Source organism: Eretmochelys imbricata, chromosome 3, assembly GCF_965152235.1.
Source record: "Eretmochelys imbricata isolate rEreImb1 chromosome 3, rEreImb1.hap1, whole genome shotgun sequence".
In the NCBI taxonomy this organism is placed as follows: domain Eukaryota; kingdom Metazoa; phylum Chordata; order Testudines; family Cheloniidae; genus Eretmochelys; species Eretmochelys imbricata.
In genome coordinates, this window is record NC_135574.1 from 141395514 (window position 1) to 141422833 (window position 27320).

General features: G+C 40.4%; 1 protein-coding gene across 3 annotated transcripts in view; it reads right to left on the reverse strand.

Annotated features, from left to right (window-relative positions):
* The window catches only part of SMYD3 (SET and MYND domain containing 3), a 657545-nt gene that overhangs the window by 30434 nt on the left and 599791 nt on the right, over positions 1-27320 (reverse strand). The window contains exon 10 of one of the 3 annotated variants that reach the window (XM_077811879.1): positions 20593-20626. The exons of the other annotated variants lie outside the window; for them this stretch is intronic. Coding sequence (XP_077668005.1) covers positions 20593-20626 — 34 coding nt within the window. The remainder of the gene's footprint in view (positions 1-20592; positions 20627-27320) is intronic. 3 annotated transcript variants of the gene reach the window in all.

Sequence of the window (27320 nt, forward strand, 5' to 3'; positions counted from 1 at the left end):
GATTCAGTTTGTGGAGCTTGCAAGCTTTGTTTGCTCTCCAATGGAGTTTGTTAGTTCCTTAAACCAACCAATGCATGAGTAAGGTCCAAGCCTGCAAAGTTTTGAACATCTCCTAGGATATACATTTAACTCTCTCAATGAGAACTGAAGGCATTCAGTGTCTTCCAGGAAGCAATCAGCACTTTGTAGGTTACAACCCATAGCAAGCTGCAGATGAATGCCCAAAGAAGCTATCTTTACATTTGTCCCTATAAATTCTGCACTGACTCACACACATGCATATCCAGGACATTTACATCCCAGTCCAGGTGGACTGCACAGGATGTAATTAAGCTTGGAATCTGGACCAGGGAACTCTTCTATGGTGCATTCATATGGTACAGTTTTCAAAGGAACATACTTTTGGTAAATCAAATCCAATTATTTTCAAATCAAGAGAAAAGCACCTGTTCCTCAGTAAGGACTCTGTTCATGTCAAGTTCCACATACGACTCACTGTTGCTGTTGTTGTATCTTTAGAAAGTGTTAAAGCTTTTTTTTTTTTTTAAACGGTGAAGTATAATTTACACTCTTCCATAACTCAAAAATAGATAAAGTGTGTTTGTCCAAACTTAACTCTCCCCACTCCCCCCTCCGAAACCTTTAAGGATGAAAAACCATAGAAACATTCATTCTAAAAGATTAATTCTTTGAAGACTTATAAGGGTTTGAAAACAAGCATTTGAATCTCATCTCATGCGCACTAGCGTAAATAAGCAGTAACCCCGTGAAGCAAATGAAGTTACGCAGGTATAAAACTGGTGCATCTGAGATCTGAATCAGGTGCAGGGGCTTAATAACAAAATATGTTTTACAACCTTAATTATAGTGGCTACCAACAGAGACTGCTAAAATAATAGCATTGCACTTTTTTCCTGCTAAAAATTGTTAGCTAATTTTGCTATACATATGTATTGAACTAAATAAGAGGGCTTGATTCTAATCTCACAACAGTGTAAAATTGGTAGTAACTATGGAGATCAGAATAAGGCTCACTTCTCAACGGACACTTAATTAGTTGCAATAAAACAGAAGGGCTGAATAGTTTGTTTATGCAAATAATCATTTTTACATGTTGCAATAAAGCATAAATTATGTTAGCTGTGCCAGTAAATTTTGCAAAGTATCATTTTCTTGCAACTGCTGGTTTGAGGCATGATATAGTAGGCTGTTTAAATGGCATGGCATTAATTTCTCGGTGACATTTGTTTATGAATAGAGATGACCCAAAAGGGAAATGTTGCTGCACCTCTGAACATGGAAGTGCGCTGACGGCATACACGCTATTCTACAGCATAGGTATTCCCACTATGGCTCACACAGTTGGGTGGGCCAAACAGGAACATAAGCAGACATACCGACTGCATTAGCATTTACAACTAAGAACTCACGACAGATGAAATATGACAGTACTAGAAAAATTTCCCCCATCCTTTCATTTATGATATAATTTATTTTAAACCAGTTCCAAGTGGACAAATATTCACATTAGGAAAACCACCACTATCACCACATCTGGCACTAAACTGACACCGTTCTTGTTACTCTCAACAGAGAGGCCAAAAATTGAAAGGCCTTAGAGGCGAAACTGCTCTCTCACCCCTAGACATGGTCCTTCCCGGTCACTCTGAACAAAGCTCACGGCTGAGGCCTGCTGGGCCTGTGCTACACAGAGGTCATTAGTCTCCAGGGCAAGTCAAGGAAGCACTTTTCTTGACTACTAAATTCACAAAATAAATATACATAATGTTTATATCATGTAAATACAGTTAATCTGGTTAAACTAAACACAAGAACTATCTCATTTCTAACCTGCAGCTCTAGTCTGCATGTGCAACAACGCATGAAATCACATGATGTGGTGCAACTAGTCACACTGTAGTAATGGGTCATGACAACAGCAACAACATACAAGTTATACACTTTCTGTTATAAAGAACACTTTAAGGATATCAATTTAGCTATATGTTTGGGACCTTGGCACCTTTCCTACTATGATTGTATTACAGTAGCACCCTGTGGAGATTGAGGCTCCGTTGTGCTGGGTGCTATCATTCAAATTTCAATTTCTAAACATTACCCTTTTTCCTTATTACTATTACTCAAACAGCTGGGAAGACAGCTGCTCCTTTAATTTTTTCCCCTACATTAATTAGCCTTAACAAATACCCATTATTTACATTTAATAACCTACCTTGTGTTCACTTAACAATGAAAAGCCTGTCAGAGGCATTCCAGAGATTTTCTTTTCTTTTCCAGAAATGTGAGTTTGAGCAGAATAAAATAAAAATCCTCAGCTATAAGTTATGGTTCTGATACCTATGTGACACCTAGCTTTTGGTTATCTGCATTCTTCAATCAGGCCACTGTTGTGGTCTATTGTCAGCTGACTGCTGGAATACACTGATAGCTTTCTGTCCCGCTGTCCAATTACTCTCCCCTTACGCTTGTACTTTTCTTTTTGGCGTCCTTTTTCCCCCTACTTCCACCACCACATCCTCTCTAAACTCCCCGCCATACAATCTGCCACACTCTCCGGCTCCCTGGTCTCTAATTTCATCACTCCCTTGTCCCCCTCACTACTCAACTTCTACTCCATGTCTGAGGTTTGGCAAAGAGAAACTGCCAAAATTTCCAGTCTCTGAAGTGATCAGAGATCTTGTCTATTTAGTCAGGAGTCTCACACATGGAGCACAGCAGCAAAGCAGGGAAAATGTGCTGGTACACTCTACTGAACCACTTCAACCCCTACTTCCCAAATGTCAACACTTTTGTAGTCTGACAGGTCCTAAACCGTGTCTTTTAGTTAAAAGATTTGAATGGCCATATTACACATGAGCAGATTATGCATATCAGATTGCTGTACAGTATCTGGAAAACATTCAACCATCTGATTCATATGGTGTAAGCTAATCAGGATGTCCTTACCACCAGATAATCAATTCATAACTTTGATATTAATTACCGCACTGTCTGAATGTCACTATATCACATAACACTTCAGAGTATAAACATTTTTTAAAATTTTACACTCCATGCCTCCCTGATTTACTGTTCTAAACAGATTTTACTGCTTTGGCTGTAATCGGCCATTTTTGCAGAAGAAGGAGAGGCTATCTAGTTTGCAGATATGCCAGGCTATTCAGACTGAAATACAGCACATGGTCACGGAAAATGGATATTCAAGCCAGAGGGCTTGATTTATAACTTTTTATTGTACAAGTGGCTATTCCAGTATGCACGCAGATTTAACACACAGCTCATCTGTTGCATATTACTAATCTAAACCCAGTCTGAACATATGATCTAAATGTGAAAAAATGTCATCGTTTCAGCTTTTTAACATTTAAAATGTCTGGTCATGCACTGACTTTTAGGACGAGTTATCATCAGTTATGAAATGTGGGTAAAAACCTACTATGTAATAAATGCCCAAAATTTAGTTTGGATTAGATACGGTGAATAAACAGAATAATCTCTGCAAAATCATTTGTCCAAAACATGGATGGTACCCCTTGAAAATAACAAGGGTACTATATCTTGGAACGCAGATCCAAAATGTGTTTGAAATCTAAAATCCCATACTATTTCTGCAGGATGCTGTATACTGCATTTCTGTCGTTTCATTATTTTTGACAGAAAAACACATTTTATTATTCAATATTCAACTATGAACTCTTGTATTACATATAAAAATAATGCCCGCTGTCTGGTTGCTTAATATATGACATTTGAATAGCTGTTTAAGTGTGACCAAGCCCACTACTACAACCAATTTTGTGAAAAGAACCTCTGTCCACTAGGAACTAGCTCAAAACCACTAGCCCATTCTTTGAAATCAATGAAAAGCCTTTAGAATGTGCATTTGATTACTACCAACTTGGGCTGGATTTGAACAGGCGACCTAGAAGTGAAAGGTTCGTATCCCATTGCTAATTTCCAGAACCATTCAATTACCAGATTGTGAAGAAAGCATGCTTAGCCCTTTAGGGCACAGGAGAGAATGTTATGCATCTCACAACCACCACTACCCAGCTGACTTAGGAGTGCAGAGGGGCTTTGAAAAGTTTCCTTTGTATTTTTCCTTAAAGGCAAGGAAGACTGCTGCTTTTAGGGTGCCTTCAGGATGGAAAATGACAAGTTAACATGGAAAACAATTATTGGGTCTCCAGAAAGTTCTACCACAGACATGGGGCTCTCTACCCGAGGGTAAACTGCAATATGCTCAAATTAGATGTAAGAATAACTTTTGCATGATTAGGTTGGTAAACTGGTGGTTTTCTATTTTTATCCAAAATAAACGCTACACTAAGTATGAATTATTAAGTATTAATTAAAAATAGCAGATTGTGCTTAATGTGCTAGCAAATATAGAGCTACCAGCAAACATAATCAGTTGCTATAGTAATATCATGTCTTAATCAGTGCCTTAAAAATCAAGGACTTAGGTGAATTTAGTCCATTACAGAATTTGTGTTTTCCCATTACCTTATCAGTGTTAACGGATTTTCTGTCCAATCCCCTTGTAGATATTATATAGATTGCATAATGACTACAGAGCATGGGACAGTTCAAAATATATGATTTGAATTGTTATTGAATATGGACCTTTTCCAACACACATTTCATTTGTTTGGTATCTAATTTACATCACAGTACCGATATTTCCTTTATGCTTATGCAAGGCAGACAAATGACAGCATCACCATTAGGAAACTTGGAAGTAGATCCAAGCAATACAAGATATTTAAAGCAAAATACAATAGTTAATTATTTCAAGTCAGCAATCTTGATGAAATTCACCCCTGTGTGGAGGGGCAGCACAAGTCCTATGTATCAATTGGTCCCACTTAAACCCTATTTTAAGGACTTAGATAAAACTTAAGAGGTGCATAAACCTTGAGCTGCATGTCTTTATGTGGGTGAATTTTATCTACTGAGAATATACCTATCAATATGGCATGGAATTTTAAGATGTTAATTAGCAAATCAAAGTCCGAGTTCTCAGGCATTAGCACCCAAGATGCACTTGTTGACTCTTCCCCACCCAAGAAAACAGGGAGTTACATGCACAAAGTGAGCAGTTACAGTCAAATTCAGCTACATTCCTGGAATCTTAACATTTAACCTGCCCTGAAGGAAGATGGTGTGCTTTTTCAATTTGTCTTTTTCCCCTTTCCTTTTTAAGATTTCAGTTTTATTCAGTGGAACTCACCCTCCAGGTCAGGAAATCCACAGCAGGACAAGTGCTGGTTCAAGGCTCTGGGATGTTGTATGTGTGCACAATTACCTGTTTTGCTCACACAAATGCAAGCCTTTAAATGCATGACTGAAGCAGCAGTGACTGAAATTCTAGTCCCTTGTACATAAAAGTGAGCAAGTATTTGAGATTCATGAATCATTAGAAATCATAGAGATCTCTACCCCTGCATATATCTAATCTAGCTCGTCATTTCCAGGGATGACTGATTCAAGGATCTGGTTTGGATAAAATAAGAACAGAACCAACATCCCTAGACCTTCACCTATTCCTTGAATTGAATGTGGAATAAACTTTTTCTCTGAGAGTCAAAAAAACCTGATAAGCTTTTTCCATTTAAAAAAAAAAATCATCCTTTGGGGTTCTTTGTTTTCCTAGTTTTGGTCAGAAGAGGCAGCAGAAGTGTGAGAAAAGCATATCCATCCTAAACTGTGAAATACAGGAATTTGGACAGAAAACCTTCTCCTCACAATTTCCAGGAGTTTGGATATGCTTAACCTTCAAAATGAACATGAATGTATGCATCACTGGGACTCGACCCTGCAAAGTGCTAACAAGCACTTTCTGTGGAAGTTGGGGGCACCAATCATCTTGAAGAAGGTGATCAGGGACCACAGGATAAGTCCTACAATGTTTAGCTAAAATACAAACTTGAAATATGGGGCTTGCATTCAAGGCCCTGAACAATTCATAGCATTTCTCCTATTGTGTTCTCCCCAACCAGACTCCTCCTGATTCACCAAGGATACCAATCTTGATGCCTCATTAATTTATTTCACCCAATCTTATCTCTGTGCGGTCTTCTGTGATGCCTCCCATGACCTCCTTATCCCAGTCTGCCAATCCATGGCCCTTTCCTCATTCAAATCCCTTCCTAAAATCTCACTTCTTCTACAAAGCGAGATTATAATAATTACAACAGGAAAAAAACCTCTACATTACTCCCACTTCTGGATTTTCCAGTAAGACTATCTTCTGTGCCTCTATCCATCAGGCTGTAAGCTCTTAAGGCACGTGCTCTCTTTATACTACTGTGTATTCTGTAGTGCCAGGTAAGCACTTAAGCACAAATTCTATCCCTGTTCAGGAAAGCACTTAAACAGGTGTTTAATTTCAAGCAAACGTTTAGGTCCTATTGACTTCAGTGGGACTTAAGTACCCACTTATGCGCTTTCCCAAGTCTAGACCCACTGTTGGTGCTAAACAAACAATGAATCATACGTTCTGCTCTAAATTACATGTTAAGCCTCACTGACTTTTACTGGGCCAAGCACATGTCAGAGAGCAGAACTTGGCCCAGTATTAATAATTCAAGAACATCTTGTGGACTCAATTTTCAGCTAGGTTGAGTCACAACCTCCTGATGGTGGGTGTAATTTGCACCATACTTTGATCCTCCAAAATGAAGTGTGGGCACAAATCTGATTAGTAGGGCTTTTAATTAAATTATCTGTGCCACTCTCAAGTAGCTACAGGTACAAGTCATCATAGTGCACAACAGAACTCCCACCCCAATTCTGTGGAGACAAACTGCACCTAAAAAAGAGAGGCCACCTAGTTGAAAACATGCCCCTGTATGTGTTAAATTTTCAAACATTTTCAATGATTGCATTTAATAAAAGCTGTAGCAGTAAATGTCTATAGATTAAGAGCACAATTCTCAAAGGCTCATAGCTTCTAAGTTCTTTGAAAAACAGACACAATCTACACCGTGAAAAATTTAATTGCACTTCAATTACCAGTTAGCGGAATAGCATGAGATATGTATGCCTTCAGTTTTTAATAGCTTCTGCCACTTCCAGCAAATCGTAGAGAGAAATAATGATGCTTTGAGTATTCTTTCCTTCTGCTCCTTCCAAAATTAAAAAGACTTTAGAATCAAAATGAAGATTCAAATTCTTCTGGATCATTTGTAATCCAGGAGGACCACTAGCAATAATGAATATGAACACACAAATGCAGCTGCAGTGCTCATGTTAGCAGCCATCTAATGCAAAAACTTGCCTCTTTGGTCGAGTTCTGCAACATTAAACTGATGAAAAGCTCTTGGCTGGACTGTTTATTTTAACACACTCAAGACTACTGCTTTGTTTTCTAACGTCCTGGCTTTAACTCTTAAAAAAATCACTCCGAATATTGTAATAGTTTGCATACTGTCTGCATTTGGGACACTTTAAACCGTTCAGGAAGAGCACAAAGTATTGTAAATACAGGCAAATCCTAAAATATTTAGATAAAAATATATCCGTGTTCCTATGGCTTTTATCAAAAAGTCATTTAACAATTCAGACATGTAAGATTGGCTAGAGTGCTGATACAGCATGGTTTTTACACTACACTCATCACATCATAGTACCTGTGTAGCAGCATACAAAACTATAATGATCCTCTGAGCAGTCTACGAATAGAACTGAATTTCCTCTCCCTCTTTCCAGAAAAAAGATGAATTTTCAGGAACTTCATTTCACTGGCCTTGTCCGTCACTGCTTTCTCTTTAATCCCTCCCATCCGAGAGCACATTAACTCTTTGTTCTTTACATGTGTTTCTCATATGGGAAGGCTAAGGCAAAGAGGTAGTCCTTGCGTTTTGGCTTGCAGTCTGGTGGAGGGGCGTTTCATAGCTGTGGGCCAGCTGACTGTCTTCGTAGTAAAAACATCATTCCACGGGTCACTTCACTTCATGCAGTACAAGACAATGGAGGAGAGAGTGGAGTGTGTGTGTGTGGGGTGGGGGAATGTTTGCCTACTCTTACCTTTAGGAAGGAAAGAGTAATAAAGAAGAAACATGGAGGAAAAGGATGTTTGAGAGGTTTTGCCTCATTGCCAGAAAAAAAGGGTCTGTTTTTACCATGGAACAATTAATGCTTGTTAGCTATGTCACTGCAGCCTCCTCCCCCCCACCGTTTTTTCAGTGAAGATATAGCTTCAGAGTAGGTTTGGCTTTATTAGAAATCAATATACAAAGGTGCAGCATCCAATCTATTTTAACAGACACGTACATACCAGAGCTTTCCTTGGCCCTAGCCCAAATAAAGAAATATTCTTAGCCCTCACTAATACTCCCACACAGACTCTAAATAAAGTACCTGGACAGGCACAAAATAAGAGCCTTTAACTCACAGCATCTTTCAGCCAGCACACTTTCTCTAGGGTCAGTGCCATAGTTCTTCCTCAGTCTCTGGACTGGTTCCTGGGCATAGGATCCTCCTACTAGTGTCCTTTCCCAGAAAGGAGGAAGGGAGAGAGGTTGTTTCTCCCCCTGGGAACACACAGCCTAGCACTCCTTCCTGTATTCAGAGAGCCACCAGTTTTTGAGACCTTCCTACCTAGCAGGTTAAGCAGGCTCTGGCATGCTGTTAATCCCTTCCTGGACACAGTGTGGGGTATGTACACTGTGTCACAAAAAGGAAGTGAGAATAAGGCTATGGCTACACTACGAGGTTTTTAGCGACGCAGCCGTGCTGCTGCAGCTGTGTTGCTAAAAGCTGTGCAGTGTAGCTGCTGTTTGTTGGCAGGAGAGGGCTCCCCCTTCCATCCCCCACATGTTGCATCGGCTTTGTCGGCAGGAGAGTGCTCCTGCAGACAAAGCGCTGTTCACACCGGCGCTTTTCGTTGGTAAAACTTTTGTTGTTCGGGGTTGTGTGTTTTTTTAACACTCCTGAACAACAAATGTTTTGCCAACAAAGTGCCAGTGTAGACAAACCCTAAGACATACAGGAAGAAGAGAGGAGATAGGAGAGGGACATACCATACAAATCCTGTTAGCAGAGTTCTCTCTTAACTTAGGGAGACTCATCAGAGAGTGAAGTTGTTTTGACTATTTTCTTCTGGACTCAGCTACATGAGCTGTCCCAGCCAGGAGTGCTATTAAAACTCACTGCTTCACTGATGAGCTCTATGAGATACAGCATTTGAGTAGGAGGCTGCAGCAACATTTGTGGGTGTCCCTCCTGGAATCTGATCCGGTACGATGAGTTTATGTGCTCATATTTATGTGGGGCGGCGAGGGCCAAGATTGCTTCTCAAAACTATTTTTTCACAAAGGCAAAAACCCATCCAACATAATTGGTTTGAGCTAAGCACAGTCTGGCTAATGTAAATTATTTGGAGGCTGAGAGAATGAGACTTCCTTGCTGTGATAAGCTCTCTTCTCTTCTTTGGTATGACGATATAAATAAGATCGGGAGAGGGTTGGCCCCAGTGCTGTAAAAGCGCCAGAGCGGGACATTAGAGGTTAGTTGAAGTAAAATGTTCCATTTTGTTACCATAAATTTAGGAATCAATACTATATTTAGAGAGCATCACTGAGCCAGAACCATACATTTTCATCTGAAATCATAGAGCACACTAGTGATGTTGAAAGAAGCACTTCTACTTGTCTCATTGTGTCATGCCACACTACTATGTGTAGCCTCTCCAATGCCCTGCTGAGATGAAAAGTAAGAATGAAAGGCAACTAAAAGAAGGACTAACATTTAAAAAGCACACACTAATTTGTGGATAAGATATCTTCTATCAATGCACTAGTTATCCAACTTGAAAGTTCAGCAGACGTTGGATGTCCCCTGGAAGCAAGTAATTTTGAAGATGCATTTCACCCGTACAAATGTGTATAAAGCCCACATATGTATGCTGTAATTATCATCATACACACAGACTGCAAAATAAAAAATCTGTTATGCTTATACTGTCTGATTTCCCTGACAGGTTTAAAATGTTGACAATCTTTAGTTTATTAATAGCACAATATTATTGTTTTCTTTAAAAATGAAGCACTGAGAAGCCATGACTCTCTAGAGTTTTGAAATCCATCTGATAGGTGGTTACAAGGAGGTTAATACTAGTATTGTCTATTTTATGATTCTACTCCTCAACTTACGTGGCTTTTTTATATACAATATAAATACGCTCCTTGTACTCACTAGCGAACAACAAAATTAGAACATCTATAGACTGAGGAATGCTGTTACAGAGGATGGAAACAATAGCCTATGGAGCTCAAATATTTGAGTATTTACATCAGAGAATAATACAAATAATTTTCCTGATCTAGCATTATTTCCAGTGTCCTGGATGACTAATCAAAGCAGCATTGGTATTAAATCAGTTAGAACGGTTGAAACCTAGCAAAATGTGTCAGCTGTAGATGAATTTAACCTTGCAGTATTCAAGGAATGGAAACGATACCCTGGGGCATATAAGAGAAGAAAATAGATAGTAATTATCTAAAAGGAGATAACCAGCATGGATTTAGAAGGGCAAGTGCCTGCCTAACTAATCTACTTGACCTTTATCATAAGGCTAAAGACAAGGTTGATAATGGCTCTGCATATAAAATAGTTTATTTGTATATACAGGAAATAGAGGGAAGGGAGAGAGATCTGAAAGTGGAAACATATCTGGTTTAAAAAAACCTCTGAAAACTCATACTCACAAGGGACCCTATGAAAGGCTATGTCATCCGATGTAATATAGATGTGTAGGGAGAACAGGTGCAATAAAATCACAGTAGTATAAAAACACTTCAGAGTTGCCTCAGAGCGAGGTGAATGCAAAGTAATGCAAGCAGCAGTCAGCGGGCGTGGTTTTAGTGAGAACGGAAAGTCTAAGAAAGTTTGCCTAAGGTAGGAAAAGTTTTTATACCCATAGAGGATCCAACATGCTCTAACATATTAATCAGCTGTGGAATGGCAAATGCCTGTTATGATAACCAAAGAGATAATGCAAGGCAGCAGATAACATTAATGCATGGATAGTGGGAGTACAAAAAAGGGTGTTGAGGGTAAAATGTCATGTGCAACTCACCATCAAGGAAAAAAGGATAATGGAATCATTTTAGCTAGAGACAGAAAACTTCCATTACCGGTCCATCATCCTGGCAGAGCCAGATCACTCCTTACAGTATTTATTCTAGTCATCTTTTTTTGCTACCCCTTTCAGAATCCCCTTTCTGCAGCAGAACTGCAGCTGTTTTCCTAGGTCAGGACAACCTGCAGTCACAGAGGATGGGGGACATCTTGGCCCACAGCGAAGCAGTACTCCTCTCACGGAGTCTGACCCATACCCATTGAAGTCAATGGGAGTCTTTTCATTGACTAGAATGTTTTCTTGGCTCAAGCCCCTAGTGAAGTTTCACTTAACCATAATTGAGTTCCACCGTACTAGGAGCATTCATCGCCAGGACGGGATCGTGCTGCATTGCTATTCCCACTTCTGCTTTGCCTGAGTAGAGGAGGAGGAGGGGGAGGAGATAAGAAGTTACTACCCCCAGGGGAGGTGGGGTAAAGAATATTCTCTGGCCTGGGCTACAGCAACTTCAATTTCTGAAAGGAGGATTAAGGTTGGCAGTAGTAACCTATCCTCAGAAATGAAGAGAGGAGAAGAGTCATTCGGGTCTTCTGTTCACTCCTGCCCCAAGGAGGCTGGCTGAAGGGGAAGGGCTCCCATGAAATAAGGCAGCCACTGGTGACAATTAGTTTTTGGGTTAGATTGTCAAGTCGTTAGTCAGAGCAATAGCTCATTATAACACCTTGGAAAATTACCCTACCTCAACTCTGCCACAAATTTAGCTCACCTGGCACCCTGATCACATCCTTACCCAGCTGAATGTGAAGAAAAGTGGAGGAAACAGGTTAGATAGCCATCAAGTGAGCTGAAGCTGGGAGGAACCGGAACCTGGGAGAAGAGGGAAAGGCATGAGCTGTTCCAGAGTTGCCCTGTATCAAGCCACCATGACAGAAAACGGAGACTACCATGGGAGAAGCTGGCAGACACTGCCTGGGAGAAGTGCTGGTAGAGGAAAGTGATCAGGAACAGTCAGCATGGATTCACCAAGGGCAAGTCATGCCTGACTAATCTAATTGCCTTGTATGATGAGATAACTGGCTCTGTGGATGAAGGGAAAGCAGTGGACGTGTTGTTCCTTGACTTTAGCAAAGCTTTTGACACGGTCTCCCACAGTATTCTTGCCAGCAAGTTAAAGAAGTATGGGCTGGATGAATGAACTATAAGGTGGGTAGAAAGTTGGCTAGATTGTCGGGCTCAACGGGTAGAGATCAATGGCTCCATGTCTAGTTGGCAGCCGGTATCAAGTGGAGTGCCCCAAGGGTCGGTCCTGGGGCCGGTTTTGTTCAATATCTTCATAAATGATCTGGAGGATGGTGTGGATTGCACCCTCAGCAAGTTTGCAGATGACACTAAATTGGGAGGAGTGGTAGATACGCTGGAGGGTAGGGATAGGATACAGAGGGACCTAGACAAATTGGAGGATTGGGCCAAAAGAAATCTGATGAGGTTCAGCAAGGACAAGTGCAGAGTACTGCACTTAGGACGGAAGAATCCCATGCACCGCTACAGACTAGGGACCGAATGGCTCGGCAGCAGTTCTGCAGAAAAGGACCTGGGGTTACAGTGGACGAGAAGCTGGATATGAGTCAACAGTGTGCCCTTGTTGCCAACAAGGCCAATGGCGTTTTGGGATGTATAAGTAGGGGCATTGCCAGCAGATCGAGGGACGTGATCATTCCCCTCTATTCGACACTGGTGAGGCCTCATCTGGAGTACTGTGTCCAGTTTTGGGCCCCACACTACAAGAAGAATGTGGAAAAATTGGAAAGAGTCCAGCGGAGGGCAACAAAAATGAGTAGGGGACTGGAACACATGACTCATGAGGAGAGGCTGAGGGAACTGGGGATGTTTAGTCTGCGGAAGAGAAGAATGAGGGGGGATTTGATAGCTGGTTTCAGCTACCTGAAAGGGGATTCCAAAGAGGATGGCTCTAGACTGTTCTCAGTGGTAGCTGAGAGAACAACGAGTAATGGTCTCAAGTTGCACTGTGGGAGGTTAGGTTGGATATTAGGAAAAACTTTTTCACTAAGGAGGGTGGTGAAACACTGGAATGCGTTACCTAGGGAGGTGGTGGAATCTCCTTCCTTAGAAGTTTTTAAGGTCAGGCTTGACAAAGCCCTGGCTGGGATGATTGGGGATCGGTCCTGCTTTGAGCAGGGGGTTGGACTAGATGACCTCCTGAGGTCCCTTCCAACCCTGATATTCTATGATTCTGTGATTTCATATGGCGTGATTTGAGAGATCTTCTCTGTGGGCTTGTTTGCACATACCTAGTTCTTCCCTGAAGAGTCACTGTCACATAATAATATCTATAGCCAGCTCTGATCCACAGATTTGCAGTTCTCCTGCTCCACCCTCAGGGGCAGGTTGGCTACTGAAATATACCAGTGTCCAGCTCTTTGATCAGAGCAGACAAAAGGAAGAGATGGTGTGACATGCACACATGCAACCTGTGAACCGAAGCCACCACTGCTAGCTCAGTGTTAGATTTAGCTGCCTTGAGAGAAGGTCCCTTTATAGCAGTCATCTTGCTCACAAGTTTACTAAGGAATTATTAATGGTTGGACTTTGACTCTAATCACCGTTGTTAGCAATGGGTCCAGCACAAACACATCACATCACCATCCTTCCCATTTTTGTTTCAGAATTAATTCTACATATTGTGTGTTTTAAGGTTGCTAAGGAAAGCCAAGAATCATTCTGAAAGTACTGAAATATAGAGGTATCCACGGTAGGCACTCTGAAAAGAGGTAAAGTGAAACTTGTATTCATATGCAAATACATGTCTTTTTCAATAACATTCATCCATAAGCATAAATGCTCTGTATGTAAGGAGAGTGATCACTTTAGATAAGCTATTACCAGCAGGAGAGTGGGGTGGGGGGAGAGAAAACCTTTTGTAGTGGTAAACACCCATTTTTTCATGGTTTGTGTGTATAAAAAGATCTTCTGTATTTTCCACAGTATGCATCTGATGAAGTGAGCTGTAGCTCACGAAAGCTTATGCTCAAATAAATTGGTTAGTATCTAAGGTGCCACAAGTACTCCTTTTCTTTTTGCGAATACAGACTAACACCGCTGTTACTCTGAAACCTGTGTATATATACCTGCCTACTGTATTTTCCCCTCCATGCATCTGATGAAGTGGGTTTTAGCCCATGAAAGCTTATGCCCAAATAAATTTGTTCGTCTCTAAGGTGCCACAAGTACTCCTCGTTGTTTTTTCTTAAATTCAGTGTCTCTCATCATTCCATTGTTGTATGTCACCAAGTATTAAGGGGCCATTAAGAAAAAACAGGATAAGACTGAGCACTGGTATCTTAGGCCCTGAGGTTTTGTAGTTTTGAAAGCCCTAGAGTCTCTAAATGTACAATACACATATGGTACATATCTGTGGCCAACTTTTGCATATGCTTGTGTATTTTTGGATGGTGCTTCAGGGAACCCTGTGGCTTACAAAAGGCAACATTTTAAATGTAAAGAAGGAAAACAGATCTCTTGAGAGCTTGTTGCTTCCTGGCTGGCTTTTCAAGTGGGAAAAAGGCAAGACAAAGTTCTGCAGAGCATGTTTCTTTAATAACACTTTTCTGCAATAATGTATTTTTTTATTAGACAAACAATGCCAGATGCAGCCTGCAGGAAGAGGATGCATCTCCAAAAGAAATCTCTCAACCAAAATCACTGCTGACCTATATATATGTATGTATCAGTATAAGTGACAGGTCAGCTGTAAATTGGTCAGAAGATAGGCATAAGTGGTTGCAAATGGCAAAGTAAGGTACCTTTTGCCAACTTGGTGATGTGCAAGTTGATGTGCAAAATTAGAACGATTTGCATGTTAAGGGAGGGACAAAGGAGGAAGCAATCAACATCAAGATAAGATAAAGCAGCCCTCCCTTCTTAAAACTACGCTGCACCATTTCCAACATCCCTGAGGCCAAATGCAACTCTGCTGTAAGCAGGCACATATCTGATATTCACCTGCTTATGCCAAAGGCTGAACTGTAATCCCACAGAACATCTAAGGGCACGTCTTCACTGGCAACGTTAAAGCGCTGCCGGGGCAGCCCTTTAACATGGCTTGTGTAGTTGCGGTATAGATTTTCCAGCGCTCTAAAAAACCCACCCCCATGAGGGGAGTAGCTACCAGCGCTGATCCACTGTTTACACTGCCATGTTACAGCGCAGAAACTTGCAGAACTCAGAGGGGTGTTTTTTCACACCCCTGAGCGAGAAAGTTGCAGCACTGTAAAGTGCAGCACTGTAAAGCCCTAAAAGCTGTACGTTACACTCATTCCGCACATCCACTATGTGCCAAATCAGTCCAAAACTGCTTTCTGACTGACCAACAAGCCAGGAGACTCTCACCCTCCACAGTGAATATCAGGAGTAACTTCTCTGAAGCCAGTGAAAGTCCATCGGTGTAAAACTGCTATGAGAAGAGGATCAGTCACCACGGTGTAAGTTAATTACACCACTATGTTATCACTGAATTCTGCATACAGTCTTTTGGTGGTTTTTGGCACTACCTGTTAATTTGTGCGTCTGATCTAGACAGAGTGCTGAGACAGAGTTTCTCAGAGAAAAAGGTCTGTGATGAGTTTTATACACGTACAGGAATATCAGCTTGCTAAGGACTGCCGTTTGGAAAAGGATCATAACTTCTGATAACCTCCTGTAGTGCACAGTGTGCCTTTGAAGCAGAGAAAAATAATATGTTTGGACAGCTTAAAGATAATTAATTAATTATAAGTTCTCTTTTCATTTCCGTGATCTCTCAGCTTAGTATCTTTCTCCTTGCTATGCCTAGCCTAGAGAGATAATGAGGAAAAAAGATTTGATGATGCTTTTTTTGCATTGTCCAGAATCCCTTTGCTTGTTCCAACTGCAAAGTACATTCTGATGCTGCCTAAGGAAATCTTAACTTTACATTTTGTATCATTGTTTCATATGGGTTACACAGTATAAAACTTTGTAATCTTCAGTAGGCTATAAAAAACAGATGTCTTCATCCATAATGAGTAAGATTCAATTGTAAAGTGTGGCTATGCTAATATTAAAGAGCAGATCATGCCTCATGGACCACATGGAGAATTAGAAATATCTGTCAATACATTACAAAAGAAGCTGCTGTAGAAACCAAAGGTGATGGGCTTGATGCTCATGTCACTCAGAGCAATGGAGTTTTACCTGTGTAAAATCAGTGTAAGGGAAGAAAATCAAGGCCTGATTCTATAAAACTGTCCTTAGCGATAAAGAACAAATGGATAAAGTACACCAGACACTTCAATATGACTTAACAGTGACAAGTGAAATCCTGGCCCTACTGAACTCAATACAAGTTTTGCCTTTAACTACAATAAAGTCAGCATCTCACCTGATGTTTTCACTTAGATATTAAGTGGAAGATCTTGCTTAAACTGGCAATATAATATGATTTAGTCCGGCCTTGGTATCGCAAAGGGTCTCTGAAGACAGGCATATTATGTACAGCAACATTTTCACACACAGGGATCAGATAAAGATGAAGCTGCTGCTTTATCTCCAAATTTCCCTTGTTTTTAAAATCAGGCCCTCATGACCACTTTTATTACATGGATTTTAGTAAGAAGCAATTTGGTAGGATAAAAACCAGCAAGGAAAGCAAAATATCTCCACAGACACTGTGTAAATTCCATAAATCCAGTGCAATACAAACCAAACCACTACCTATCTTCCATTGAGAAATGCAATAACTGTGAGCAGTCATATCAATAAAAGTATAGAAGATGAGCTTTGATGACATTGTTACAAAGAGGAATATGCACGGATCTGAGAATAAATGAGAATTTGGGACCTATCACACTCAGAACTGGCTGCTCTTGCTTGCTCTCCTTCTCTACTCCCACTTCTTCCCTGTACAGTGGGGGAGTGGATGGAAACGGGGTTTCTTCTCCCCCTACAGAGGTGACAGTAAGGTGAGCAGTGGAACAATATAATAAAAACAAATCTTTAACTGAAATGTCAATAGTTCATTTGAAGCTATTGCCATAGCAAGCACGTACTGGGTCTTCAGTGGCATACTATCTCTATACGCCTTAACATGTTATTCTGTTTGCCTGATTTGGGTAGTAAGATTATTATACATGATGCAGAATTCCAGGGCAAGAATTGTTTGAGCCACAGTGTTTTGTATTTAACAGCCCTACAGTCTAAACTACACTTACGGCATATGCATGTAGCCAATTTTCACATATGCTTGAAGAGGACCAAGTATCTTTATAGTATCTTTTAACAATTACAGTCGTCCCAGGACATTATCCACAAACACACTAAAACATATGCAAAAGTTGGCTCAGTACAACTACATCAGGTAGTGTGCATAAAATGAATTGACTTAAGGGTTTTCAGAAAAATCAATATATCACTCTTTCCACAGTACACACAATTCAAACAAATACAATGATATATGCTGACATGCTATTCCATGCTATGACAATATGCAGTATTTCTTACACAAGCCCCCTGCAAATCTTTTGAAATCAAGTATATGCTGTACTACATGGAACGCAAGACATACTAAAAATCCACAACCTCTCGGTCTCCAAAATGGAACATTTTGACCTTTGTTGTCAGGTTACAAAACCAGTCTTCTCCGAATTTGATTTTTTTCTTCCATTAAATTACTGAACTAATTCAATTCAGTTTAAAAAAAAAAAGCAGAGATGTAGTTGCACCTTCAATTAACAGCTTGAGGCCGCTAGGACCCTGCAAGTGATGAAGTTGTCATCGGAGCTCTGTTGTCATAGGGGTCTGTCTGAGTGCATCACATTGTTTACTGTGCATCACAAATTTGTAAATGGTGGAACACAGATCGTCTGCATTCAGGATGAAATGCCCAGGTCTCTCCTTTTCAGATACACCCCTTTGGAGAAGCCCTATCGATTCAACACATAATTAGATCCACTTTCTATAGAATTCTACAATATAGTTAAAAAAAAAAAAACCCTGTAGAATGGTCAGCCTTAAATTTAATTGGTGTGTTGAGTGATTTCTACAGAACCCCACCACATTGCTACAGAACCCTATTTGTTTAGGGTAGGATTTTAAAAGAGCTTAATGGAGTTAGGTGCCCAATTCCCTTTGAAACTCTACTGAGATCCGGGCACCAAATTCCATTTGGTTGCTTTGAAAAATCACATCCTGCACCGACATTCAATTCTTTAAGACATTTCCATAAAGGTACTGTAGTTTCCCCTCAACTTTTAATGTCAGGACCAAGATGGATGTCTTTTAAAATACCTTCTCCCAATAAAGTCTTGTATATTATTAATGCTTTTTTTCCCAAAAGCAGAGCTTCTGATATTTTACTGAGGATCCCAAAATCTCTGTCCTTTGTTTATATAGGTTAAAACAAAGAGGCATCTAATGAAGCTGATACAGGCTATGCACTTTGATGAATCAGTCTATTTTACGGGTTCCATCTGCTCTTAAATGCTTCCCAGCGAACAAACAATGTGTCACTATATTGCATATTTCCATTGCACTATCCCAAACACACTTGAGCTGCTGACAGATTAATGCTTAGTTCACTTGTGGCATACATTCTTGGGTTCTTACACAAGTTCTTATAAGGAAATGGAACTCAATAAGCACTTAATCACAAGTTGGGATAATGTTATTGTACTGAATACAATGCTGTAACTTTGTTTCAGATACAGACTAAGGTATCTCTATATAAGCCATTGCTGTCACCAGTGCCGCCAAGGACCCTGGAAAGCAAATAGCTTTTGTAAACCTTGAGTAAACAAAGCGAAGTGAAAATTTACCAAAGGGTAGCTACTGAAGCCAGGAATGTCAAGGTGAGGAACGTTCAGAAGTCACCACATGAACTGTCTGCTCTGTATACTGAAATTCAGTTTGTTTGGCAGCATCTACTTTGTTCTAAACAACCCAATATAACGGGACCTCAATTGAGTGTGTACTAATACAATGATTGGGTGAATTATTGGGAGACAGATAAAGCCATTGCCCTGAGCAATCTGCCCTGATGGGGATCACTTATTGAGTGGAAAGGCAACAACAACAGAAGCCTGCTGCATATGGTTATTGTGTGCCGCATGAATACTTGAATTCATGCCCATTGAGACATGCTGTTCCACTGAAAATTTTTCAACTAGATCCTCATCTGATGTAAAAGGGCATTGCTCCATTGAAATCAATTTGCACCACCTGAGAAGCTGGCCTTTTTTATTAATTTGAAGTATTTATTTAACTAAAGCACACTCAGCTTGTGAAATATTATTTTAGAAAAAGTGAACTTGAGCAAGCAATAAATCATTTTCTGTGACATTTTCCTCTTATTTCACATCACTTTTAATGTGATCAAAACCTAGGAAAGTTATTAACCAATTTTTTTTTGTCCTTTGGCATATTTTTTTTGCCACCATAATCAACTGTCTTTCATGTGTGAAATGAACTACATTTATATGCCACTGTTCCTCTATATACTCCGCTTCACTTGCCATACAAATCTCCTTCTAAAAAGTGAAGCAAATTCTAGCCCCAAAGAATCTGACCAGACACATCAGAAACAGTGCACTCTGCTCCAAAACCAGCCCTGACTACATACTGAGACATATTCACCAATGGTGAAGTCCTGACCCCACTGAAATCAATGAGAATTTTGTCACTGACTTCAGTGCACCAGGATTTCACCACAAAAGGACACTGACTTCAGTGGAGTTGCAACCATTGATTCTAACAGTGAAGTGGGGACATTACAAACTAACTGGTAGAAAATACCTTTTTCCCACTCAGTTAATACAGACCGTACACTTCATTTTAATACTGCCAAGAATTAGGCCATTCAATCCATCCAGAGATAAATGGAACAAACTGATACTGGATGGTGATAAGTATTAGGGTCAAATTGTGTTTTGGCCTCTTTTAAGGTATGTGAGGGACCAAAGGATGCAATGAGTGGTACCCTTTGCACCAGCTCATAGAGCCAAGTGCGTGCAGTGTGAAGCATACACTGCTCAAGAAGATGCAACAGGTGCCCTCTCCTTTCCTCCTCAAAGTACCAGGAGGCGTAACTCCACCATGAAACTGGAGCTGGCTGTTGGGCTGTGCATTGTCCCCAGTGTGGGGCAGGGATTTGAGGGCACTACTGAGTCCATAATATTTTGAAAATCTCCATTTGTCTAGGAAACAACATACTTCCATTTAGTTCATAATCTTGTCTATGCCTTACTCCACAAGGAAAGAAAAGCTGGTCTCTCTTTGTCGACACAGAACGCAGCCTTGCACAACTTGCTAGCTAATGCGCACCTCTTGATAAATTCCAGCATTGGTAGTGCTCACCTGTGCTGCAAACATGCCAACAAGACAATACACAGATCAACAGTGTGCAGACAGACAGCAATAGATAAAGGTAAGGGGAAGTATGCAGGATGTTATCTCACCTCAAGTACGTCACGTGCTTTTCATCGGAAAATTCTGACATGCTAAATGAGGAGAAGTAACTTTACTCAACGTGGCTTTACATTTTGAAATCCTTTGAAACATGCAAGGCCTACTAGACAACTACTGTACAATGGTAAGACAAGTGATCTAAGATAACTTATCTGTAACTATTCCTGAAAGCTAGCAACTAACATGTCATACATTCCCGTGGTCACAAGCTTCACGACCTTTTATAAGATCTCCTGGGAAACTGCACCATATTTCATAGGGTACAAGGCATATGTGATGGGCCGTCTTGTACGCGGCAACGTACCGCAGTTAATGAGTAGGATCTGGCATGATTTAGAGCAAAATCTTACAAAAACATATCGTGCCATTACCTGAAAGGGAATGATCTAAAAAAATTTGTGGTAAATGTTGCGAATTCCCTTGGTAACTATAAAATTAATCTCCTAAATGGTTTTCCTTTTCATGAATGTGTGTGTTGAGCCTTTTGTTTCATAGTGGTCTAAGATATAATTCCACTTTTCAAAGTCTGCCAAGCATGCTTCTGCACTAAGAGATTTTCTTTTCTTTTCTTTTTTCTTTTTCTTTTTTAATTTGGTTGAGAACAGATTGAAAGGAAAGAACTGTCTATCATGCTCCTACTTGTTGGCTGTCACTTTCATCAGTTACCTAGAGACTTCTGAAATGCTGACCAGCCTTATACGTATATTAAGTTTTCAGAGTGCATCGTTCTTGGTAAAGTACTGGAATTAATATGGAAATGTATTCATGATGGGATTGTAATAAGCATTCTTTGATCCTACAACTTTATCTTCACTTTTGGCAGCTTGTCGACCATGTCTTCCAAGAGTGCATTAAACAGCTGGAGAAAGATGATTTTCCTCTTAGGCAAGTGTTGCAGTTGTGACAGTATTTTGTTTTCTTTCTTTTTTTTTTTTTTGCAGGGTCAGAGTGGAGAGGGGGGAAGGGGAGATGAAAGAATTTTTCTCTAGACCAGGAGTCTTTTTCTCTCCCCTCCTTTTCTGATATTTTCATTTTGCTCGTCATTCCTGCTGCTCCATGACCCCCCACCTCCTTCCAATTCTGTCTCTCTTCCCGGCAACTTTACCTGCACTCCACTTAGCATCACTGGAGAAATTCTACTCCCCCAACCCACACAAGTTTGTTCTTTCCTGCCTCAACTTTATACTTTCTCTTGCTAAACTACTACAACTTCCCCCTCTCATCAGCTTCCACTCCTCCAGAAAGTCTTCATTACTTCTGACTGCCTTCTTGGAACTACTGCCAGCTCCCCATTCTTCATCTCCTCTATCCAAGATTTTGTCAACTTCTTCAAAGGAAAACTAGACACTGTCTGACCACAATTGTCCTCCCCCTAACTCTCTGCCTACTGCACTTTCTCCTACCTTAATACTTGTCTATGGTAACTGCTTACTCCATAGTCTGACTTCTCCTTTGTCTCTCTCTCTCTTCAACCCACCAGAAATGGTGCTGCTAAATTCATCTTATTTTCTACAGCCTTGACAGTGTCCCCTCCATCTCTCCTTCTATCTCTTCAGCGGCTTCTTTCACACAAAGTTCAAAGTTCTCCTCATTTTCAAAGTAATCCACAAGTGCACCATTGCCTTAATCTCCTACATTTCTCCTGCTCCCTGCTCACCATTTCATCATCCTGACTGCTCCCTTCCTCCTACCTCTGAATCCTGTCTTTAGATCACCTTGTATCCCAACCCTTGTGCTTAGAAAGAACACTGCCTGCCATGAACTCTCTCATTCTCCTTAGCAAAACTCCTACAAACCCATCTATTCCGCAAACCATTCCTGCTGTAGGTTCAATAGTCACTCCGTATATGTTCTGCAGTGTACATTATATCTGCTCATGTCTTTCTAGATTGATTTATCGGACCAGAGAATTTGTTGGCTATCTATTGTGCACAGTTATAGTACTTTATCATCATTTACATTCTGGGCATTTTGTCTCCTTTTATGGCTGTCTGCATACAAGTAGGTTGATGCAAAGAGCTCCAATCAGTACCATTTGATTAACATTTCCAGTACAACAGATGACGGCTCTAATTACAATACAGAGACCTCCAACTCATCCTTCTTAACTGCAACAAAAGAAAACACTGCAGCTCTTAAAAGGAAGAAGATAGATTGGGATTACGATCCCTATTCTGAAGAAGTCCTGAAGTCCTAAACGGCCTACCTGAAAGAGGTCCTACAATGCAATCAAAGGAAAGCATCTAAAGACATTTTGAAACTCTAAATGACATACAGCCCAAATTCTTCCCATAATTAGCGCCTGAAATCCTATGCAAGCATTACACTGGAGGTGGAGAAAAGTGTACACCTGTGGTTGTGCCAGAGAAAGATGAGTCTCTGCAAGCCTCTGTGATCTAGTTAAGAAAAAGTTCCATTCAAAAAATGAGTTATTTAGAACTGGACTACAAATTACTATCCACCAGTAACAGAATCAGGATTCAAACAGTTCCTGATACATGTCTCACCTGAAATCGGGGAAGAATAGGAAGAGTCTAATGTCTAAAGTGCTAGACAGAGACATACAGAAAGTAAACAATGAGCCAGAAAACCTGTTTCCTAGGAGGACATGTGGTTAGGACATAGAGAGTTAGGTCAGTGGTTCCCAAACTTGTTCTGCTGCTTCTGCAGAGAAAGCCCCTGGCGGGCCGGGCCAGTTTGTTTACCTGCCGCGTCTGCAGGTTTGGCCGATCGCAGCTCCCAGTGGCCGCGGTTTGTTGCTCCAGGCCAATGGGAGCTGCTGGAAGTGGCGGCCGGTGTGTCCCTCGGCCCGCGCCGCTTCCAGCAGCTCCCATTGGTCTGGAGCAGCGAACCGCGGCCAGAGGGAGCCGCAATCGGCCGAACCTGCAGACACGGCAGGTAAATAAACCGGCCCGGCCTGCCAGGGGCTTTCCCTGCACAAGCGGCGGAACAAGTTTGGGAACCACTGAGTTAGGCAGTGACTATCAACTTACTTCATATAAGCCACTAAAAAGGCATCAGATTGGTAACTTTTGGTCACCAGTAACCTGGGGTGAGTTTGTTCTGGTGCCTTACATCCTGAAAGCTCTGCACCGTTCTACCAGTTCTCAGCCATTCAGGCCCTCTCTTTTCTTACCTTTCAGCCTCACCTACTCTGCTTCATTGTGTTTATGGCAACTGCTCAAATGCTCTAATCAGGATCAGTACTCAGGGCGCTGCACATTCACGTAGGTAGATGCAGCCCCTGCCTGAAAAAGTTGTCCCTATTCCTTTTATACAGCCATGTAACTTAATTGCTCTTTTATCTTTTATCAATCCAACGAAATCATTCCTGAGTCTCAGTTCAAGTTCCAGTCATGACTTCATTCACAAATACCCTTTACGGTGGATCTATTTTTACACATTTATTAACTCCAGCCCCAAAGTGATCAGTTACATCACGAAGGAATTTACCATATGCATGTCTCAATGATTGTGTTTTCTGAATTTTTTGATGGAATGAAAGCATACCGCCGTGCATGCCTTTTCTCACAGACTGTATTATTTTAGGCAGTTTTTCATTCATTAATTTTTTGTTGTAGTTATCAGTTTCTCTTCTTCCAATGAGCATTTGGCTCTAACTATCAGATATACACATATGCTGCCATGCTGTACAAACCATAAATAAGAGAGGAAAGCTGCATATCACTCTCCCTTTCTTTGTCTCTTACAGTCTTTATTTTTTACTTCCACAATTATTTGTTCTAATCTAGGGTGAACAGAGAGGTATGTTATGTTTACTCCAGAGGTTATAAGATCAAGACAATACCACTGAACTTTGTTCACTGAACTATCAATATGTTCACATATTCTCCAGTCAATCACAACTCTCTTTGGAACCTCCCACATTCATGAGATGCCCATTGGCTGCTAGACTTAAACCCTTAAGCACCAGCATCCCCTAGTGGTGCTATGTATCACAACAGTTTGCTTCATTGCAGTATTCTTGGAGGATTGACTTCTAGTAGAAAGTACAGGCAGTGCACCTCTTAATGCCATGTTATACTGGGGAATCTTTGCCTCTCAGCTACAAATCTTGTAGAGTACATCAATAGAAACACAGTTTTATTTTAACTGTCTTTAGCCACCGCATCTATCAAACACTTATTACAAAAGACACACACATCAAAGTGCAGGGCTTATTTGTACGACACATTAAATGAAGAGAAAAATCAATCAAATAAAAAAATGACATTTTTACCATAGAGCCTTCTTGGAGGCTTTAAAAGAAAAAATAAACTGAGTGACTATTTCTAGAACAGTATGTTCCACAGCTACTCACTTCTACTCAGCTTTTTACATCAAGATGGTTTGTGGAGAAGAAACTAGCAATCACAAATTTATTCATCTGTCTGCTGATTTAGTTGAGATATTTAAAGACCAGGATCTGGCAGACTTGCTAGATGAGAATTCTAAATGAGAAGTACCTGCTCTACATTTCATTAATACTTCATGAAAATTCAACAATCTGTTCAGAAAATATTCGGAGTCCTGCTGTGCTCTGCTCTATGCTCTCTTGTTTGTGTGTCTCTTGTTCGTGTGCATAGACTCAGTGCCAATTTAATGCAATATTCTCCAGTCCAGCTTTGAAGTAACAGCTCTCTTTAGACAGACTTGAAATCAAATTGAAATCCTCTCTCCTCATTCCCCACAAAGACTGAATCACTGGCCTTGGGACAAAAGGTATTTCCTCCCCTCAACCCTGAGACTGTACAGCCCTTAGTCTGCAATAACCCCTAATGCTGCTGCATAGGGGACCAAGATAGCAGCAGGTCCATCTGCAGGGAATGTGTCCTTAAAGTTAAGCACATGATTAAGTGCTGACTGTGACGAATAGGGATGAACATAAGTATGGGCATAAGTGCTTTGCTGAACCAGGGCCTCTGCAACAGAACATCACCAATTCCATTGCAGCTGCAGCCCTCTCCAGACTAAGAGGGGGAAACAAGATTTTACTCTGCGTATCTTGCACCTTAAGTCCAATATGTCCATGACGTGACCAAATTTCCCCATTTAGCTATAGCCAATGTCGTGTAGCAGATTTTTATACCAGGTCCTTACAGGCACTGCTTATATTAGATGCATACTTCCAGTATTTGTCTGGAGTTAACGACTGGATGCTTGAGGTAGACAGAACTGAGCATATGTGATTTGATTGTAGTTATGGGCCAAATCCTATTTTATTTAGTACGAGTTTGCCTGAGTAAGTACCTCAGCTCAGGCTCTTTATGAGTAGGAGTGAAAACTGAGAGTGAATGTGTTAAGTGAGACATGACAAACCTGACTAGCACTTCTTGTTGATATTCTGTTATTTTTGTGGTTAGGCTCATGAGGATTTTTGTAAGGAAGTTTATTTTTGCAAGCTGTTGAGTGCTGACCATGATATGGGGTGGTTTTCATTTAAGTAAGTATCTGTTAACTTTTGTTAAGGTTCTTGGACAGACAAATTGTTACTCTGGAATTTACAAGAAAAGCTGTGTAAAATTGTTTGGTTTAGACTATTCAGTGAAAGTATATGTTGTCGGTTTCAACAAATTATGGACAATTATGGTTTAGGGCAAACGAATCAGTAGCTTTTCATTTTGACAGCTGTCAGCTCTCCTCTCTCTTTTCAAAGATCTAGAAATATTCAGCAGCACCCAGACACTATTTTTCATAAACTATTACAATTCCTTACAACTTGAAGGTAGCTCTTGAATATATAAGTTTGATAAATCGTTTTTCATGCAAGTTAGCCAACTGTCTGTGCCAGTAACATAAACTGGATGATGCTGAAAATTAAGTAACTATTGTAGTGAAAATATATATTAAAAACAGCATAGAGCATGCAGCAGCGAATATTAATCCTGCTAGTTAAATTATGGGGGACACACAATAAACACATTTCTTAAAATTAAAATTGTTTTTGACCAATTTTTTAGAGCCTTTCACCATTGTAGCAATCATTGCCCATATATACGGACTGCTTGAGTGTTTCAGTGATCCCTGTGGAGAATGGTATGAATATTTTTTCCAGAGCTGAAAAAGGAAAATAAATAGCTGTAATGGAACTGCAAGAGCAGCCAAGCAGTAGATTGATTCAACAGGAGAAAGTCAATGTATCCCAGAAGATTTCCTAGGATTTTCTCTCCTACTGCGTTGGGCGCAATTTGTTGTAATGAGAAACTGAGGATTTTTTGTCAGGTGTGTTAAAGCTTGTCGTGATGTCTGAAGGTAAAAAGAAATAAAGTAAAACTGAAAATGTCTCTCTTCAGAAAATGCTTTCAGATCTAGAAAGACTAAGGGCAACTTCCTTGAGGTACAAAAGAGGTCAAATTTCTCATGCATGTAACATTTCACAAAAGACACTTTAGCTGAATGTACAGGGTGGGGAAAGAAACAACCCTACCGTATTAAGTGGTTTGAATACAAGAGCATATCCCAGAAAACAAACAGGGGAAGATTTATGAAAAGACCCAATGAAATTGCAGTCTGTCTTACTGTAATCTTTATGCTGTGAAATACATGGAGAAACCCACTTAGTATGGCTGGCCTGACAGTCATTGTTAATAGGTTCAGGGGGAAAAGACAAGGGAGGATTTTTTAAGTGAACATTCAAATGGGCATTGCATTCAGTTGGGGTAAAATTTGCCTCTGCACAGAGAGCTGATACAATGTCTATGCCTTACTGAAGTTCCAC